Here is a 20,918-nt window from a genome sequence, read left to right as displayed (position 1 = left end):
TTATCAACATCCATTCTCTCTCTCTCTTTTCTTAGAAAGTATTGATACAGCAATCAAAGAAGTCTTGAGGCACAAGAAACAACAGGTGCTGGGGGAAGTAAGGAAAGAGAATGGCTGGGGGTCGAGAGAGAGAAAATGGACAAGAGTTGGGGGGACAGGGAGAGAATGGACAGCGGGCAGCGACACCACAAATCCCACCTTTCCCAGGACCACAGCAGTCACTTCTCAATATACACGTGGTCATGGTAGCAGAATCATATAATCCCTGCAGGCTATTTGACCCATCTAATTCACACCAAACTTCCAACCAGCTTCCCACCAGACCAACTCACCTACCATATAGCTCTGCAGCTCCGCCTGGCTTATTACCCTAAACTGCAGATTGTTGGACTGTGGGTAGAAACCACAGCACCCAGAGGTAAACCATGCACAAAGTCCACACAGACAGTCCCCAGAGGCTGGAATCAAACCCAGATCCCTGGCAATGTGAGGCAGCAGCACTAGCCACAGAGTCACTGTGCTGCCCATAGCTTTGGGGTTCTGCTTTGTCTTTGTAGTTTCTGACTGGCTGTCTCCTCCTGACATTGTTGAACCACACCCACTGCAGCCTCCCTTTCCCACTTCTCCAGCCCTGAGCACGTTGGTTCCTGAATCCTGATGCCATCTGGCCTCCTGCTGCCAACTGCAGAGAACAGAGATGATGTCTGTCACTATTCTGTCCTTCTCAGAGGCTTATACTCCATCACACAGACAAACGTTACCAAGCATGCACACTTGCAAACACATACATATGGGTCGATGTGGTGAATTTGCATTTGCAGATACATTCGATGTGCGCTTTGAGCAGAAATCGGCAGGTAGTCAATCCATGTATTATTTTATAAATTCCTACTTTGGTAATAGAACCAGTCTGATTCAAGATTCGGATACAGACACATTCAAACTTCACACCTTTCATACATTGTGAGAGCTGAGATGTCACCTATTTTTATAAAACCTTAAGTCATCTCGAGACTGACTTAAAAAATGTTCTGGGATTTATACATTAATGAAGCAAAACCTGCAACCCATTCTAAAAGATGAAAGATTTAACAGCAATCCAGGTTTTTTTCAATATATCATTTCTGTTGCATGACACTGTGATCTTTTGCTTTAAATTCTGTGTCTGATGATCCTGCTCCACAGCTACCTGATGAAGGAGCAGTGCTCTGGAAGCTTGTGCATCCAAATAAACCTGTTGGACTATATCTTGGTGCTTTTTAACTTAACTATGATTTTTAACTTTACCCACCCCAGTCCAACACCGGCTCCTCCACGTCGTTTCTAGTGAACACGGCCCACACCCTTTACTGCTGCCAGTAAACTTTACAATGCTGATGAAATGGTGCAGTACTCATTACAGCCTGAAAAATGTACAATTTCTAACGATAGTAGCTACTCATTCACTGCTCCATTGATACACGACATTGGAAACTTAGTGCAGGAGGCTGAAAGAAATGAGCAGCTTTAAAACAAAAACCATTTGGAGCTCAAAGCTTTCAATGAGAACCTGAGCCTGACGTTAAGTTCAGGTAAACTTTACTGTGACCCAACTTTGTTACAGCTTCAGATTCCCCCCAGCAAAAAGGCATAGAAAAAGTAGGTTTTTTTTTTAAAAACAGCTCACGGTCAAAGCGCACATACTCTCCACACCCAACCCCTCCAACCCATTGCTCCTTCAATCCTCGTGAACTCGCTGGTGGCTCCGCAGGTTGAAGGAGCGGGTGAAACCCTTCCCACACTGAGAGCAGGTGAAGGGCTTCTCGCCCGTGTGGACCCGCTGGTGGTTCAGCAGGTTGGAGGAATTGCTAAAAGCCTTCCCACACACTGTGCAGGGGAACGGCCTCTCCCCTGTGTGGACCCGCTGATGGGTCAGCAGTTGGGAGGAACTGTTGAAGGCCTTCCCGCACTCGGGACAGCTGAAGGGTTTCTCCTGTGTGTGGACACGCCGGTGGGTCAGCAGGTTAGAGGAATTGCTGAAGGCTTTCCCGCACTCTAAGCAGCTGAAAGGCCTTTCACCCGTCTGGACCCGTTGGTGGTTCAGCCTGTAGGAGGAACTGCTGAAGGCCTTCCCACACTCGGGGCAGCTGAAGGGCCTTTCCCCGGTGTGGACCCGCCGGTGGGCCAGCAAGGCAGAGGAATAGCTGAAGGCCTTCCCACACTCCGGGCAGGAGAACGGCCTCTCCCCCGTGTGGACCCGCTGGTGCTTCAGCAGGTCAGAGGATTTGCTGAAGGCATTCCCGCAGTTGGGACAGCTGAAGGGCCTTTCCCCTGTGTGGACCTGCCGGTGGGTCAGCAGGGCAGAGGAATCACCGAAGGCCTGTCCGCAGTCAGGGCAAGAGAATGGCCTCTCCCCTGTGTGGACCCGCTGGTGCTTCAGCAGGTCGGAGGAATTGCTGAAGGCCTTCCCACACTGAGCAGCTGAAGGGCCTCTCCCCTGCCTGGACCCGCTTGTGGGTTAGCAGGGTGGTGGAATTGCTGAAGGCCTTGCCGTACTCAGGGCAGCTGAATGGCCTCTCCCCTCTGTGGATCTGGTGGTGCTTTAGCAGGTCGGAGGATTTGCTGAAGGCCTTCCTATAGACTGGGCAGGAGAATGGCCTCTCCCCGGTGTGGCTGCGCTGATAAGCCTCTGGGGCAGACGGGGCACAAAAGCCTTTCCCACAGTTACCACACTTCCATGGTTTCTCCACAGTACGGGATTCCTCTGGTTTCTCCATGGCTGAAGCTTCAGCTGTACGCAAACACTTGTACAGCCCCTCCCCACTGTGAATTCCTGTTTTCAGGCCGTATAGCTGTTACACGCTCCACGCTCAGTGCGCTGCAACAGTAGGGTCTCTCATCCAGTCCCACTGATGCTGAAAAAGTACTCAAACAAGAACCAAAAAGCTTGTTTCCTTCTCACAGAATCATAGTTGAAAATTGTTGCGGTCCTGATGGATTGGGTGACTGTCAGACATTGATGTCAAAGTGAGGACTGCAGTCGCTGGAGTCAGAGTCAAAAAGCGCAGCACTGGGAAAGCACAGCAGGTCCGGCAGCATCCGAGGAGCAGAGAGTCATTGTTTCCGGCATAACGCTTCCACCTGTTCATTTTGAAACTTCTGTCTTCAGATCTTCAAATACGCTGCAAAAAGAAATTATAAAATTCATCACTGTCAGTGCAGGGTAGAAATTCAGAACAAGCAATTCTACTTTCTGCAGAATATTCTTTTCTTATTCCACAAAATTGAAAACACCATCCCACTCTCTCTCCCCCTCTGTTTTCACTCCACTCTAATTCTTACGGGGCAACCAACAAGGTGACTTTGTCACTGTATAAGTTCAAAATTAATATGAAAGAAGTCTTCGATAAGCTGTTGGCACTTAGAAGTTGACAAGGCACTGGGACTCGATGAAATGTATCCAAGGATCTTGAAGAAAGGGACGACAGAAATTATGGGAGCACTCGCCATAATTCAACAGTCTTCCATGGAATTGGAGGAAGTGACTGGAAAACTGCAACCATTGCAGCCTTGTTTAAGAAAGGTCGTAAATATATGCTCAGCAATTATAGGGCAGCCAGTTTAAATTTGGTGGAAAAGCAGAAATAGTTATTCTGGTCAAAATTTGTAGTCACACGGAGAAAGGTGGATTAGGAAGAGTCAGCGTGGGATTGCTGAAGGGGACATTGCATTTAACTAACTTGATGGTGTTTTTTGCAGAAGTTACAGGCTTGACGAGGATAACACCTCAGCTCTCCTCTTTGTTATCCATCCTGGCTGTCCTAGGGAGTCTGGTACACCTATAGCCTTTACGTAATGCTGAATTTGAGGGGATTAAAGCACCAAAGTGTGACTTCAAATTACTTGGCTACACGGGTTTTGCTATCATATCTCTCCCATAAAGGCTGACAGAACAGGTTGTGAGCAGGAGTCTGCTGGGCACCACCTTCATTAATCAAAAGGGTCTTGGCCCCTATGTACATGTTGGGAGGCATGCAAGGAGATGTTTATATTTTGCTTCTGTACTTAGAATTCATAAATTGAAGCCAGTGTACATTTTTAAAATCTTCAAGATTAAAAGTACAGAGGAGATCAATATTATACAACAATCCAACAACCCTGTCCCAAGACAACAGGCGCCTGACCCTCACAAAGTTGGCGGCCGGTTGCCCGGGCAACCCGAGAGCTCCTTCGCCGGTGAAGTAAACACTGGGCCTGCGGGGCTTCTATTGGAGGCCTGAGGCCTCCCCCTAGGAGTTTATAAACTCCCCAGTCTCCCTCCTCCCGCGGGTCCCAATCCTACCCTGTCTCACTGTCTCCTCTCCCCGGGGGCAGGAGCCAGGTCTTGGCGCTCGGGCCTGGCGACCTCCCCGGGATGTTCCTGAAACCTGGTCCTGTTCTGAAGGAGGATCCCCGGACCCGAAACACCTCCTCACATTCCTCCCGACACGAGCTGCCGGACCTGCTCAGCTTTTCCAGCGGCTCCTGTTCTTGCTCCTTCATCCGCCGGCGCCATTCCTCTCCCACACTCCGTAACACTGTTTTTGTCCCATTGCACATGCGCCAACTCAAAGGGGGCGGGGGGAACCTCCTGGTGACGTCATCACCCGCCGAAGTGGCGCGGTCGGAGGAATCCTCCAAGAATTCGGACAATGGGGGCGGGGCAATCGTTTTCCCCGCCCCCAGCCATTTGAAAGGTGAGTTTCTTTTAAGTTTGAACGTATTTTCTTTCAATTTTCAGCAATGTTATTCCAGACCTCTGGAAGGCTGAAGCATTGAGAAACTTTCAGACATAAACAAACGGATATGAATAAAATTCATAAAAATAGGTAAGGTAAATTGCGAAATAAACCCAGCACAAAATATCAAAAAGAATAGCAAGAGCTGGTATTGGTATGCTGAAGGGAACAAAATCGCTGAAGTAAATATTTGTCCCTTGGAAGATGAAACCGCTGAGTTAGTGGGGGGAACACTGAAATAGCAGAGCTGCTAAATCAAAACTTTCCTCAGCTTTCACATTGGAGGACAGCAATACTATCCCTATTGGAACCGGCAAGTCAGAGGCTATCGAAAGGGTAGAACTTAAACAATTAACGTCGATAGGTACACTATCAGGATTGAGGGCAGACAGGTCCCCTGGGCCTAATGGCCTACATTCTAATGTACTAAAGGCAGTGGATACGTTAGTTACAATATTCCAAAATTCCTTGGACATAAAATAAACTCAATGAATCTTTCTTAAGACTGAGATAGGTAGATTCTTGATTGTCAAGGTGATCAAAGGTTACGAAGAGAAAGCGCTAGAAAGGAGTTGACTTCAGCCATGATTGGATGACGGAGCAGACTTGTTGGGCTGAATGGCCTCTGATATCTTATGAATCCACTGGAGTGGAAAAATACTAATGTAACACCTGTATTCAAAAAGGAAGAGAAGCAATACGTGAGAAATTGCAAACCAGTTAGTTCAACAGCTGTTGATGGGAAGCTGTTAGAATCAATTATCAAGAAAGCAATATCAGGATGTTTGGAAAGTCAAAACTCTTTAGATAGCTCCTTTCAAACTACTACCGTTAAGGTCAAGAGCAGCAGTTACATGGGAGACCATTACCTGCAAGTTCTGTTCAAAGACACTCACTATTGGAGCAGCACACTCATCTCAACATACAGAGATTACAAAGATAAAGATGGGAGAAACCATTGGAGAGATTTGAAGACTAAAATGAGAATTTTAAAATTTGGTTGTTGCTTGAATGGGCACCAGCACAGGTCAGTGGACACATGAGCCACAGAGGAATGAGAATTGTTGCCATGAAACAAGAGCAAAGTCTTAGATGATTTCAAGTTTACAGAAGGGCAAATGCATAAAATTATTGATTGCAGCAGTGAAGTAGTCAAGCCTGGAGGTAAGGAAGGGACCAAAGATGATTCCGGCAGCAGCAGCTACTTTGAGAATGGGACAGGCTCGAATGAGGTGACAGAGGCGGATACAGGAGGCTTTGTGCTGGCACAGGTCAGAAGCTACTCTCAGAATCCAATGCAGCAAGTTATGAACAGCCTGGCTGAATCTGAGAGTTATAAGGGAGAGAGATGGAGGCTGAGGAATGAAGATGGATGCAAAAAATTGGAAACCAGTGGCTTCATTCTTCCCAGTGTTTAATTGGAGTGGATCCATCAATATGAAGAATCTCAGCAACCAGATTGGACCATGAAACTGGTGAGTTTTGAGAAGGTTTGTAGCTCAGGGTGAGGTTCTGGATGTAGGTTTGCTTGCTGAGCTGAAAGGTTCATTTTCCATCACTATACTAGGTAACATCTGCAGTGAGCCTCCAGATGAAGCACCAGTGGTGTAGCCCACTTTCTATTTAGATGTTTGGGTTTCTTTGGGTTGGTGATGTCATTTCCTGTGGTGGCATCATTTCGTATGGCAATGTCATTTCCTGTTCTTTTTCGGGGGGCGGGGTGTAAATGGGATCCAAGTCAAAGTATTTGTTGATAGAATTCTGGTTGGAATGCTATGCTTCTAGGAATTCTCATGCGTGTCTCTGTTTAGCTTGTCCTGGGGTGGATGTGTTGTGCCAGTCGAAGTGGTGTCCTTCCTCATGCATCTGTAAGGATACTAGGGATAGTGGGTGATGTCTATTTGTGGCTAGTTGATGTTCATATATCCTAGTCGCTAGTTTTCTGCCTGTTTGTCCAATGTAGGGAACACCACATCCATCCTCGGATAAGGGTCTGTTTCTGTGCTGTCTGACTTTAATTCTTCTTTTACTGGTCGTCACAACCATTTTCTTGCCTTCCCCAATACCCATCCAATTCATTTTTGTTTAAAATATCAGATGAACTCAGCCTTGAATGTATTCAGTGACCCCATACCTGCAGGAAGACATCCCCACTTCTGAACTCAGTTCCTCTTGCTAATATACCACTTGCCTTGCGCATTGCTTGCTGCAGCTGTCTGACAACTGGCATTGATTGGTGTGGAAGAATATGTTGCTGGAAAAGCACAGCAGGTCAGGCAGCATCCAAGAAGCAGGAGAATCAGCCCAAAACGTCGATTCTCCCGCTCCTCTGATGCTGCCTGAACAGCTGTGCTTTTCCAGCAACACTCTCAACTCTGATCTCCAGCATCTGCAGACCTCAATTTCTCCTGGTGTGAAAAAATGCTGAGACCTCTTTGTCCATCCACACAACATTCCTGATGAAGGGCTTGTGCCTGAAACATCAACTCTCCTGCTCTTCGGATGCTGTCTGACCTGCTGTGCTTCCAGTGCCACATTTTTTGACTCTGATCTCCAGCTTCTGCCATCCCAATATATGATCATTTAAACAATGCTTTGTGCTGTTTTCTTTTTCCACAACACCAGCTATAACTTCACACTGAGGTAATGCATTTGCCATGTGTTTGCCAATTGAGACACAGACCTGGACCAACTTTTCCAGTCTGTCCCCTCCCTTTGCTTTTAGTTGTTTCAAGTCACAAATTGAACCCCTGCATGAAAAAAAGAGAATAGAAGAGGGGGGAGAGAAGAGAGATCGCTGTGCTCACAGATGTTGGACAGAGGAAGTTCCAGTCTGTGGTGAATCTCAATCTTCATTCATAGAGAGAAGCAGCAACAGCTTGAGAAGCTAATGGTTCACCTTCAGACAATAGAGAGGCTGTGTTTAACAAGAACACTAGACTCCTACCGGTCCTCCAGTACTCCTCATTGGTCCATCAAAACAACATAGCGCCGTTTTTGCGGACAGCTGCAAGCATGGGCGGTGTTTTTGCTGACACTGAGGAGCATGTGTGGTAGACTCTGTGGAGATGGAGTTACTGACAGTTTCCAACTATCCAAAGGCCAATGGGAGAAAAAAAGATAGAGCCTCAATGACCACCACACACACACACACACACACACACACACACACACACACACACACACACACACCTCTTCCACCCCACCCCGGTAGCTCGACATATCAACATTTGCACCTCGCTATTTTTGCTAATAATTTTACTACACCTCTCATGATTTTGTATATCTCAATAAGGTCACCCTTCAACCTCCTCTGCTCTAGTGAAAGAAGTCTCAGCCTCCCCTTATAACTCAAATCCTCCAGTCCTGGCAAATCTTTTCCGAACCCTCTCCAATAGTATTCTTCCTATAACAGGACAAACTGTACTCAGTACTCCAATAGTGGCCTCACCATCATCCTGTATAACCTCAACATTATGTCCCAACTCCTATACTCAATGGTGTGAACAATGAAGGCAAGTGTGCTAAATACCTTCTTAACCACCCAGTCTACCAATGATGCAACTTTCAAACTACTGTGTACCTGAACACCCCCAGATCTCTCTGTTCTACAATACAACCCAGGGCTCTCCCATTAACTGTACAAGTCCTGCACTTCTTTGTTTTCGCAAAATGCAAGCTCTCGCTTTTATCCATACCTCTCAAACACACACCCCAACACTCTCAACTCCTGAGGCTTATACTCCAACACACCCACACTTTACAAAGCATGGTACGCGCACTCTGATGCACAAGGTGCAAATTCACAATGGGGTGAATTTGCATTTGCAGAATTACATTTGCAGATACATGCAATTTCACTCAAAAAAGCACACAATCTGCAGCCAGTTAGTGCAGGCAGTCAATCCATGTAGTATTTTATAAATTCCTACTTCAGAAATGAAACCAGTCTGATTCAAGATTGGGATACAGACAGACTCAAGCCTCACACCTGCCATGCATTGTCTGAGCTGAGAAGTCACCTATTTTTATAAAACCTAAGTCATCATGAGATTGTAACTTAAAAGAAATTCTGAGATTTATACATTAAGGAAACCTGCAACCCATTCAAAAAGATGAAAGACTTAACAGCAATCAAGGTTTGTTCAATATATCCTATCAGTTGCATGACACTGTGATCTTTTGCTATAAAATCTGTGTGCTTTGATCCTGCTCCACAGCTACCTGATGAAGGAGCAGCACTCTGAACGCTAGTGCTTCCAAATAAATGAGTTGGACTATAACCTGGTGTTGCGTGATTTTTAACTTTATCCACCCCAGTTCAAGACCGGCTCCTCAAAACAGTTTCTCGCGAACACATCCCACACCTCCCAGTGCTGCCAGTAAACTTTACAATGCTGCTGAAACAATGCAGTATCTGCACTCCTGAAAAATGTACAATTTCTAATGATACAAGCTCCTCATTCACTGCTCCATCTGATACATGACATTGGAAACTTAGTGCAGGAGGCTGAAAGAAATGAGCAGCTTTAAAACAAAAACTACTTAGAGCTCACAGCTTTCAATGTGAGTCTGAGCCCAACGGTAAATTCAGGTAACCTTTATTGTGACCCAACTTTGTTACAGCTTCAGATCCCCCTAGCAAAATGGCATAGAAAAAAAGTAACTGATTTTTTTTAAACAGCTCAAGGTCAAAACCCACACACTCCCCCCACTTTAGATTAGATTTCTTACAGTGTGGAAACAGGCCCTTCGGCCCAACAAGTCCACACCGCCCCGCTGAAGCGCAACCCACCCATACCCCTACATTTACCCCTTTAACCTAACACTACGGGCAATTTAGCATGGCCAAATCACCTGACCTGCACATCTTTGGACAGTGGGAGGAAACCGGAGCACCCGGAGGAAACCCACGCAGACACGGGGAGAACGTGCATACTCCACACAGTCAGTCGCCTGAGGTGGGAATTGAACCCGGGTCTCTGGCGCTGTGAGGCAGCAGTGCTAACCACTGTGCCACCGTTTCTTTACTATTAGTTAGCACCTAGTTGTCCCTTTGTAACTGGATCCTTGGTACAGCCTTTACGCATAGAAAGTATTGCTTAACTCAACAATTTCAATCCATACCCTGTATCCAAGTAAGGTTCTCCCTGTGAATGGGTGGGGTGAGCTGTGTAGAGACAACCACACTGCTGTAGATCTGGAGTCAGTCATGCGTAGGCCAGACCAGAGAAACAATGCAGCTGGGACGACTGAGTGAATCCTTTCCCCTAACAATAGTTTTCCTTTCCTAAAAAGGACATGAGTCAGTCAGATGGGAGTTTTCTTTGCCCCGAAAAATGATTTCATCATTAAATACTGAACTCCAGGTTTCTGACCGAATTCCAATTCCGTCATCTTCCGTGGCAGGATTCGCCGGAACTGGGTTGTTAGTCCAGTTCATAATGTCACTAGGCTGTCATTCCTTCAACCCCCTGCGATGGCAAATGAACTCGCTGGTGCCTCCGCAGAAGGGAGGAGCAGGTGAAGGCCTTCCCGCACTCGAGGCAACTGAAGGGCCTCTCCCCCGTGTGGACCCGCCGGTGGGTCTGGAGATTAGAGGAATCGCTGAAGGCCTTCCCGCACTCAGGACAACTGAAGGGCCGCTCCCCCGTGTGGACCCGCCGGTGGGTCTGGAGATTGGAGGAATTGCTAAAGCCCCTCCTGCACTCGGGGCACCTGAACGGCCACTCCCCCGTGTGGACCAGCTGATGTCTCAGCAGGGCAGAGGAATCACTGAAAGCTTTCCAGCACTCGGGGCAGCTGAATGGCCTCTCCCCGGTGTGGAGCAGCTGGTGCTTCCGCAAGGCGCCCACTTGACTGAATCCCTTCCCACACTCGGGACAGCTGAAGGGCCTTTCCCGCGTGTGGACCCGCTGGTGGGTCAGAAGGTGGGAGGAATTGCTGAAGGCCTTCCCGCATTCGGGGCAGGGGAATGGCCTCTCTCCTGTGTGGACCCGCTGGTGGGTCAGCAGGATGGAGGGCCGGGTAAAGCCCTTCCCACACTCGGGACACCTGAAGGGCCTTTCCCCTGTGTGGCGCCGCTGGTGCCTCAGCATGGAGGCGGCCTGGGTAAAGCCCTTCCTGCACTCAGGGCAGGAGAATGGCCTCTCCCCCGTGTGGACCAGCTGGTGCCTCAGCAGGGTGGAGGCCTGGGTAAAACCCTTCCTGCACTCGGTGCAGGAGAATGGCCTCTCCCTGGTGTGACTGCGCTGATGAATCTCCAGGGCAGACGGGACACGGAAGCCTTTTCCACAGTCGCCACACTTCCACGGATTCTCCATAGGGTGAGATTCCTCAGGATTCTCCATGGCCAAAGCTTCAGCTGCACACAAACACGTGTATAGCCACTCTCTGCCGTGAATTCCGCATTCCAGGCCGTATCACTCTTCCAGGCTCCACACTCAGTGCGGTTCAACAGTAGAGTCTCTCATCCAGTCCCACTGATGCTGAAAATGTACTGAAACAGGAACCAAAAAGCTTTGCTCCTTCTCACAGAATCTAAGTTGAAAATTGCTGAGGTCCTAATGGATTGAGTGACTGTCAGATATTGATGTCAAAGCGAGGATTGCAGATGCTGTACAGTGAGTCGAGAAGTGTGCTGGAAAAGCACATCAGGTCAGGCAACATCTGAGGAGCAGGAGAGTTGATGTTTTGGGCATAAGCCCTTCAACTGTTGATTTGAAACTTCTATCTTCAAATACTCTGTAAAAAGAGAGATTACAAATGTCATCACTGTCAGTCCAGAATAGAAACTCAGAACAAGCAATTCTACTTTCTGCAGAATATTCTACAAAATTGAAAGCACCATCCCACTCTCTCTCTCTGTTCTCACTCCATTCTAGCTAATTCTGAAGGTACTGATTCAGGATCTGACAGGGGCAGAAAAGCAAAAATATCAAGACTGACACCTCTCTGAAGTTTGGATGACTCCACCTGAAAGTTAATATCTTCCACGACATTGGGATGCTGCTGAGAGCGAGCAGGTCTAATTTTGGGAAGCAAACAAAAATGTTAATTCAGGATGAACCTGCCATGCAGCTTCTTGAGGAACAACCAGACACAAAATGGTTAACGCCCCCAGGAAGAGGGGAACAAAATGAGACATCAAGGCATTAACACTGACACCAGAGAGAAACTGAACATACAGATGTGGCAAACATTAGTAGAAAGCCAGAGTCATACAGCACAGAAACAGACCCTTCAGCCAAAGTCTTCCAGACATCCTAAATTAATCTAGTTGTATTTGCCAGCACTTGGCCCATATGCTTCTTAACCCTTTCTATTCATACACCAACCCAGATGTTTTTTACATGCTGTAATTTTACCAACCTTCATCAGGGAGGGGGGGGGGGGGGAGGAGGGGGAGGAGGAGGAGGAGGGGGGAAGGGGAGAGTGTGGGAGGGGAGAGGGGAGAGTGGGGGGGGGGGAGGGGAGAGTGTGGGGGGGAGGGGAGAGTGTGTGGGGGGGAGGGGAGAGTGTGGGGGGGGGAGGGGAGAGTGTGGGGGGGGGAGGGGAGAGTGTGGGGGGGGGGAGGGGAGAGTGTGGGGGGGGGGAGGGGAGAGTGTGGGGGGGAGGGGAGAGTGTGGGGGGGAAGGGGAGAGAGTGGGGGGGAAGGGGAGAGTGTGGGGGGGGAGGGGAGAGTGGGGGGGGAGGGGAGAGTGGGGGGGGAGGGGAGAGTGTGGGGGGGAAGGGGAGAGAGTGGGGGGGAAGGGGAGAGTGTGGGGGGGGAGGGGAGAGTGTGGGGGGGGAGGGGAGAGTGTGGGGGGGGAGGGGAGAGTGTGGGGGGGGGGAGGGGAGAGTGTGGGGGGGGGGGAGGGGAGAGTGTGGGGGGGGGAGGGGAGAGTGGGGGGGGGGAGGGGAGAGTGTGGGGGGGAGGGGAGAGTGTGGGGGGGGAGGGGAGAGTGTGGGGGGGGGAGGGGAGAGTGTGGGGGGGGAGGGGAGAGTGGGGGGGGGGAGGGGAGAGTGGGGGGGGGAGGGGAGAGTGGGGGGGGAGGGGAGAGTGTGGGGGGGGAGGGGAGAGTGTGGGGGGGGAGGGGAGAGTGTGGGGGGGGAGGGGAGAGTGTGGGGGGGGAGGGGAGAGTGTGGGGGGGGAGGGGAGAGTGTGGGGGGGGAGGGGAGAGTGTGGGGGGGGAGGGGAGAGTGTGGGGGGGGAGGGGAGAGTGTGGGGGGGGAGGGGAGAGTGTGGGGGGGGGAGGGGAGAGTGTGGGGGGGGGAGGGGAGAGTGTGGGGGGGGAGGGGAGAGTGTGGGGGGGGAGGGGAGAGTGTGGGGGGGGGAGGGGAGAGTGTGGGGGGGGGAGGGGAGAGTGTGGGGGGGGGGAGGGGAGAGTGTGGGGGGGGAGGGGAGAGTGTGGGGGGGGGGGAGGGGAGAGTGTGGGGGGGGAGGGGAGAGTGTGGGGGGGGAGGGGAGAGTGTGGGGGGGGAGGGGAGAGTGTGGGGGGGGAGGGGAGAGTGTGGGGGGGGAGGGGAGAGTGTGGGGGGGGAGGGGAGAGTGTGGGGGGGGAGGGGAGAGTGTGGGGGGGGGAGGGGAGAGTGTGGGGGGGGGAGGGGAGAGTGTGGGGGGGGGGAGGGGAGAGTGTGGGGGGGGGAGGGGAGAGTGTGGGGGGGGAGGGGAGAGTGTGGGGGGGGAGGGGAGAGTGTGGGGGGGGAGGGGAGAGTGTGGGGGGGGAGGGGAGAGTGTGGGGGGGGAGGGGAGAGTGTGGGGGGGGGAGGGGAGAGTGTGGGGGGGGAGGGGAGAGTGTGGGGGGGGGGAGGGGAGAGTGTGGGGGGGGGAGTGGAGAGTGTGGGGGGGGGGGAGGGATTTGGGTGTAGGGATTGGGGGGGAGGGATTGGGGGGGAGGGATTGGGGGGGAGGGATTGGGGGGGAGGGATTGGGGGGGAGGGAGGGCAGACCTAGAGGGGATATGTTTAGGGTGAGAGGGGAAAGATATAAAAAAGAGACCTAAGGGGCAACCTTTTCACATAGAGGGTGGTACATGTACGGAATGAGCTGCAAGAGGAAGAGGTGGAGGCTAGTACAATTGCAACATTTGAAAGGTATCTGGATGGAATATATGAATAGCAAGGGTTTGGAGGGATATGGGCTGGGTGTGAGAAGGTGGGACTAGATAGGTTGGGATATCTCGTCGGCATGGACAAGTTGGATTGCAGGGTCTGTTTCTGTGCTGTACATCTCTACGACTCTATTTCAGCTCAGACAAGGTGTGAGATCAGAGCCTGTCTGTATCCTAACCTTGAGTCAGGCTGGTTCTATTTTCAAAAGTTGAATTTACATAATACTACATGTATTGACTGCCTGGAGATTGTTCATTTTAGGAGCAAAATAGAATGTATCGGCAAATATAATGCTGCAAATATAAATTCACTGCCATGGACTTGTGTGTACACACACACACGCATGAGAGAAATAAAAAATCTATTTCTGTGCTGCATATCACACAGACATTGAGAAACAGATGCTTTATTTCTGTGGTTGTAAATGTTGTTGTAAATTATAGCTGGGTACTAATAGATGTAAGGGACAGAATTCCTCAAAATAGGGTTCTCCCAGGATTCTTATAGTGCCCTATTCTGGTTTACTTACTAGTGAACAAACATTAAGCACGAGTATCTATTTATTTCTAATTTTGATTCGTTTTTCTTGTTTGATTCCCTGCTATGACAACACTGTATCTTGATGGTTGACAGGCTGAGAGATGGTGGGTTGGGTCTCAATTGACTCAATGTTTTATTGTTCCAAATGGTGTAAAAATGGGTGTCAAAGCTTCAGCAGAAATCCAGCAGAGCTGACAGACCAACATCTTACTCTAAGCGAACAGGGAGATCAACAGAGGACAGAGAAATCAGGACCTGAAATCTGAGCTGACACCAGATTACCCTGTGATCAATGCTTTGATTAGCAGTGCCAACCCTCCACCTTTACCTAACTTCCCATTTAACTACCCCTTCAATATGTAGGATCCAATCCTTGTCATCCTGAAGCTGGGTTAGCCATGGGAAATGCAGGTTTATAGTTCCATAGTAATAAAAGCAGGAGTAGGCCATTTGTCCTGTCAGGCCTACTCTGCCATTCATTAAGATAATCGCACCATCGCAGCTCCTCCTCCCTGCATTGTCAAAACTACCCTTAATTCACCAACCATGTCTTCAATATACTGAAGTGGCCTCTACTGCTTCACTGGGCAGAGAATTCCATAGATTCACTACTCTCCAGGAAAAACAGTTCCTCCTAATCTTTGTTTGAAAGCTACTCCCCCTAATCTTGAGGTCTAGTCTCACCCAACAGCAGAAATGACTGGATAGGGAAGGGCTGCATCCCCAAAGTGCAATGAATTCCCACTTTCCCCCAAAATCCCGGATGTACTCACTCACTCAGTTGTTTGCTCATAAATGAAAGATTTCACTGTTACAACTTCTGCTCCCAGTCAGGGCAAAACATCTTTGACAGCTGCTCTGAAAGTCCAGTCTTCACAACCACACTTGTGAACCATTCTCCTCTCACCTCAAATATGCACCGTCTAGTTTTGGACTGCACCATCCTGGGGAAAAGATCTTGGGTATTCACCCTATCCATGCCCGTTACAAACGTCCAAACGTCACCCCTCAGTCCCTGATGCTCCAGGGAACATATCCCTGGCCTATTCTCCCTCTCCCAGTAGTTCAATTCCTCCAAGTCTGGCAACAGCCTTGTAAATCTTTTCCAACCTCTTTCAAAGTTTCACAACATCTTTCCTATATCAAGGAGACTAGAATTGAATGCAGTGTTCCAAAAGTGGCCCAACCAATTTCGTGGACAGCGGCCACATGACCTCCCAACTCCCATACTCAATGCTCTGACCAAGAAAGGAAAGCATACTGAATGCCTTCTTTACTATCCTAGCTACCTGAGACTCCACTTTCAAGGAATAATGAACCTGCACTCCAAGGTCTTTATTCAGCAACACTCCCCTTAACTGTGCCAGTTCTGCCTGGATTGCTTGACCAAAATGCAACTCCTCACATTTGTCTAAATTAAACTCCATCTCCCACTCCTCGGCCCAATGACCCATCTGCTAAATTCCCATTTATAGCAAACTCTCTTATTCCCTCGAAGCTGAAAATCTCCATCCCACACACACTCCCTCCATTCTCACTTTGCTGAACCTAATTCCTGCTGCATCTCACCCTGAAGGGTCTGGTTAATGCTGATACACAGTCCCACACTCTAATTGAAACATACAGAATACTGAATGGCATGGACAGACTGGATGTTGGGAAGGTGTTTCCATTGGAGAGACAAGAACCTGAAGGCACAGCCTTAGAGTAAAGGGAAGGCCTTTTGGAACAGAGATAAGGAGAAACTTCTTCAACCAGAGAGTGGTGAATCTTTGGAATTCATTGCCACAGAAGGCTGCAAAGGACAGGTCATTGAGAATATTTAAGACGGAGGTAGACCGGTTCTTGAGTATCAAGGGGATCAAGGGTTACGGGGAGAAAGCAGGAGAATGGGGCTGAGAAACTTATCAGCTGCGATTGTGTGCTATCAGCAGACCTGATGGGCTGAATGGCCTAATCTCAGCTCCTTTGTCTTATGGTCTCTTGCTGTCCTGGACACAGAGGGTGAGAATTGGGAGCAGGACTAGGACATTTGGTCTTTCGTGCCTGGACCAGTATTGCACAGATCATAACTGGATATGAATATACCTACATTTTGATGGACAGGCTGGGACATTTTTCATTGAAGCATGGGAGGTTGAGAGGTGACCTTACTGAGGTTGATTAAATCATGACAGATATAGCTAACATGAATGGCAGGTGTCCTTTCCCTTGTGTGGGGGTTTCAAGATTAGGGAGCAAATTTTGAAGGAGAGAGGAGAAAGATTTGAAAGACATGAGGGACATTATTTTTCATTTTACACAGAGTGGTTCGCGTGTGGAATGAATGTCCAGAGGAAGTGGTGCAGTTATAGCATTTAAAGGACATTTGGATAAGTATCTGAATAGGAAAGATTCAGAGGATATGGACCAAATACTGGCAAGTGGGACTAGTTCAGTTTGAGAACATAGTCAGCATGGACTAGTTGGACTGAAGGGGCTGTTTCTGTGCTGTCTGACACTGTAACTGTTCTATGCTGGTCTTGAAACCATTTTCTTAATATCCCCCATAAACATCCATTTCATTGTTGTTCAAAATATCACATGAACTCAGCAGTGAATACGTTCAATGACCCCCCCCCCCTAACTGCAGGAAGACATCCCCACTTCTGAACTCAATTCCTCTTGCTAATATACCACTTGCCTTGCTGATAGCTTGCTGCACCTGTCCGACAACTGGCAGTGACTGGTGCAGAAGGACACTGAGGTCCCATTGTACATCTACACATCATTGTTGATGAAGGGCTTGTGCCCAAAACATCAACTCTCATGCTGCCTGACTAGCTGTACTTTTAGGAGAAAGTGAGGACTGCAGATGCTGGAGATCAGAGCTGAAAATATGTTGGTGGAAAAGTGCAGCAAGTCAGGCAGCATCCAAGGAGCATGAGAATCGACGTTTCGGACATGAGCCCTTCTTCAGGAATGAGGAAAGTGTGGCAAGCAGGCTAAGATAAAAGGTAGGGAGGAGGGACTTGGGGGAGGGGTATTGGAAATGCGATAGGTAGAAGGATGTCAAGGTGAGGGTGATAGGCCGGAGTGGGGGTGGAGTCGGAGAGGTCAGGAAGAAGATTGCAGGTTAGAAAGGTGGTGCTGAGTTTGAGGGTTGGGACTGAGACAAGGTGGGGGGAGGGGAAATGAGGAAACTGGAGAAATCTGAGGTCATCCCTTGCGGTTGGAGGGTTCCTAGGCGGAAGATGAGGTGCTCTTCCTCCAGCCGTCATGTTGCCATGGTCTGGCGATGGAGGAGTCCAAGGACCTGCATGTCCTTGGTGAAGTGGGAGGGGGAGTTGAAGTGTTGAGCCACGGGGTGGTTGGGTTGGTTGGTCCGGGTGTCCTAGAGGTGATCTCTGAAACGTTCTGCAAGTAGGCGGCCTGTCTCCCCAATGTTAAGGAGGCCACATCGGGTGCAGCGGATGCAGTAAATGATGTGTGTGGAGGTGCCGGTGAATTTGTGGTGGATATGGAAGGATCCCTTGGGGCCTTGGAGGGAAGTAAGGGGGGGGGGGGGGGGGGGAGAGGTGTGGGCTGAAAATGTGTTGCTGGAAAAGCACAGCAGGTCAGGCAGCATCCAAGGAGCAGGAGAATCGACGTTTTGGGCATGAGCTCTTCTTCAGGAATCTGAAGGTGTGGGTGCAAGTTTTGCATTTCTTGCGGTTGCAGGGGAAGGTGCTGGGAGTGGAGGTTGGGTTGGTGGGGGCTGTGGACCTGACAAGGGAGTCACGGAGGGAGTGGTCTTTTCGGAATGCTGATAGGGGAGGGGAGGGAAACATATTCCTGGTGATGGGGTCCGTTTGGAGGTGGCAGAAATGACGACGGATGATACGATGTATATGGAGGTTGGTGGGGTGGTAGGTGAGGACCAGTGGGGTTCTGGCCTGGTAGCGATTGGAGGGACGGGGCTCAAGGGCGGAGGAGCGGGAAGTGGAGGAGATGCGGTGGAGAGCATCGTCGATCATGTCTGGGGGGAAATTGCTGTCTTTGAAGAAGGAGGCCATCTGAGTTGTTCGGTATTGGAACTGGTCCTCCTGGGAGCAGATGCGGCAGAGACGAAGAAATTAGGAATATGGGTGCGACTCTGATCCTCAGCATCTGCAATCCTCACTTTCTCCACATCCCAATGTATCACATTTAAAAACGCACCTCCTTTCTGCTTTTGTTTTGCCACAGCAAAGGCTATAGCTTCACATTGAGGTACTGCATTTGCCATGTGTTTGCCAACTGAGACACAGACCTGGTCCAACATTTCCTGAGTCTGTCTCCACCCCAGAGAATCACTCCCTTTCCTTTCAGCTGCTGCAAATCAACACTATATGAACAGGGATATCGGCTGGGTGCTGGCAAGCGGGACTAGATTAGGTTGCAATATCTGGCCGACATGAACGAGTTGGACCGAAGGGTCTGTTTCCGTACTATCCATCTCTATGACTATAATTGAACACCAAAATGAAAACTAAATGGAATAGGGGGTGAGAAAAGAAAGTGCTGTACTCACAGATGTTGGACAGAAGAAGCAAGTTACAGTCTGGGCTGAAGCTCAATCTTCACAGCAGCTACAGAAGCTTATGGTCCTCCTTCTGCATTCACACAATAGGGGTGTTCTAACTGGCAGGAGGACCAATCTCCATCCGGTCCTCCAGGCTTTACCATTGGTCCATCAAAAGGAAGTCGCGTGCCGTTCTTCGGACTTCGAGGAGCATGCGTACTACTTTGCTGACACCGGTGAGCATGCGCCTTCCTCGCTGACACCTCGGAGCATGCGCAGTGTGCGCTTTGGTGACTACTGTTACTGAGAGATGTAAAGGATCTAAAGGCCAAAAGGAGAAAAAACGGCTGGAGCCACAATTTTATTTTTCCCTGTAGCTCGACGTTGTATTCTTTTTGCATTTTGTCTGGCTGCTCAACTTTTGTAAGTCTTTTCACCAGGGCAGATGAAGTTGTAAACTGGAGGGCATCGGTTTAAGGTGAGGGGAGAAAGATTTAAAATGGTCCGAAGAAGCAACGTTTTCGCACAGAGGGTGGTGTGTGTACGGAATGAACTGCCAGACGAAGTGGTGGAGGCTGGTGCATTTACAATGTTTAATAGGAATCTGGATGGGTATATGAATAGGAAGGGTTTAGAGGGATATGGTTAGGTTCGGATATGATTAGATTAGATTAGATTCCCTACAGTGTGGAAACTGGCCCTTCAGCCCAACCAGTCCACACCAACCCTCCGAAGAGTAACCCACCTAGACCCATTTCTCTCTGACTAATGCACCTAACACTATGGGCAATTTAACATGGACTATTCACCTGGCCTGCACATTTTTGTACTGTGGGAGGAAACCGGAGCACTCTGAGGAAACCCACGCAGACACGGACAACATGCAAATTCCACACTGACAGTCACCAGAGCCTGGAATCGAACCTGGAACTTTGGTGCTATGAAGCAGCAGTGCTAACTACTGAGCCACCGTGCCGTCATTCAAGTAAATTTCTCCCCGGGGGGAGGAGGGACAGTCAAGAGTCAACCATACTGCTACATGTAGGCCAGACTGGGTAAAGAATGCAGCTAGGACAACTGAGTGAATCCTTTCCCACAACGGCAATTTCCTTCCCTAAAAAGGATATGAGTAAATCAGATGTCTTTCCCTCCCTACCAATTCTGAATTCAAGACTTCTGACCGAATTCCAATTCCGCCATCTGCCGTGGCAGGATTCGAACCCATGAGTCCCCAGAACTGGGTTGATCGTCCAGTTGATAATGGCATTCAGCTGTCACTCCTTCAATTGCCCTGCGATGGCACATGAACTCACTGGTGCCTCTGCAGGTGGGAGGAACTGGTGAAGCCCTTCTTGCACTGACAGCAGGTGAATGGCCTCTCCCTGGTGTGGATTCGCTGGCGTGTCCACAGGGTTGCACATCTGACTGAATCCATTCCCACACTCCGGGCAGGTGAATGGTCTCTCCCCAGTGTGGACCTGCTGGTGCATTAGTAAGGTGGAAGAATCGACAAATCCTTCCTGCACACACAGGTGAACAGTCTCTGGTGGTGTGGTTTTGATCCCCCAAGCTGAGTAAATCATTAAAGTGCCTTTCACAGTCAGTGCCCTGAATCTTCCTCACTTGCGTATCTGTGTCTCAATGTTCTTCCTGCCACACCAGTATCCAAAATCTCTCACGCAGACAAAAACAAACATTTCTTCTCGATTGGTATGGGTGCTGATATTCTAGTCCCAATGAATCAAGTGGTTATGTCAAAAGTCGATGTATCATTTGCTTTCAGATTTCTTTCCGTATGTCTTCCTGCAAAAAAAAACAAATTGCAAAATAAGTGATCACGGTCAGTACAGTTAAAGAAACATAACATTGGTGGCAATTCTTGTAGATTGCCAGATGCCTGATGATCACATATTATCCAGGACACAAACCTGAAAACCCTCATGCAGCCAGATAGCCCTAAGTGTATATGGAGAACTTCCTAAAGGAGCCAATAGGAGCTACGGTGA

The 20,918-nt window shown here is 49.2% G+C and overlaps 1 protein-coding gene and 1 pseudogene across 2 annotated transcripts; both read right to left on the bottom strand.

Annotated features, from left to right (window-relative positions):
* Positions 1 to 15: 15 nt before the first annotated feature.
* Positions 16 to 4,543, bottom strand: LOC148142857 (uncharacterized; annotated as a pseudogene). The gene is made up of 2 exons (XR_015751038.1): positions 4,322 to 4,543; positions 16 to 3,161 (listed from the first exon to the last, which is right to left on the bottom strand). The product of XR_015751038.1 is annotated as an uncharacterized LOC148142857 (transcript).
* Positions 4,544 to 8,882: 4,339 nt separating this feature from the next.
* Positions 8,883 to 20,670, bottom strand: LOC148142856 (uncharacterized). The gene is made up of 2 exons (XM_087973878.1): positions 18,922 to 20,670; positions 8,883 to 11,501 (listed from the first exon to the last, which is right to left on the bottom strand). Exon 2 carries the CDS (start codon positions 11,105 to 11,107, stop codon positions 10,208 to 10,210), a length of 900 nt encoding a protein of 299 aa, XP_087830004.1. The 5' UTR covers positions 11,108 to 11,501; positions 18,922 to 20,670; the 3' UTR covers positions 8,883 to 10,207.
* Between the last annotated feature and the right edge of the window lie 248 nt (positions 20,671 to 20,918).

This window comes from Chiloscyllium plagiosum, unplaced genomic scaffold, assembly GCF_037043375.1.
Source record: "Chiloscyllium plagiosum isolate Xiang-an unplaced genomic scaffold, Cpla_swu_hap1 HiC_scaffold_27, whole genome shotgun sequence".
Lineage (NCBI taxonomy): Eukaryota > Metazoa > Chordata > Chondrichthyes > Orectolobiformes > Hemiscylliidae > Chiloscyllium > Chiloscyllium plagiosum.
Note: the sequence above shows the minus strand (reverse complement) of the source record. Positions and strands in the feature narration are given on the sequence as shown.

Excerpts from the sequence above, each read along its gene's own strand:
- LOC148142856 (XM_087973878.1), bottom strand. The coding sequence starts at position 11,107 with ATGGAGAATCCTGAGGAATCTCACCCTATGGAGAATCCGTGGAAGTGT.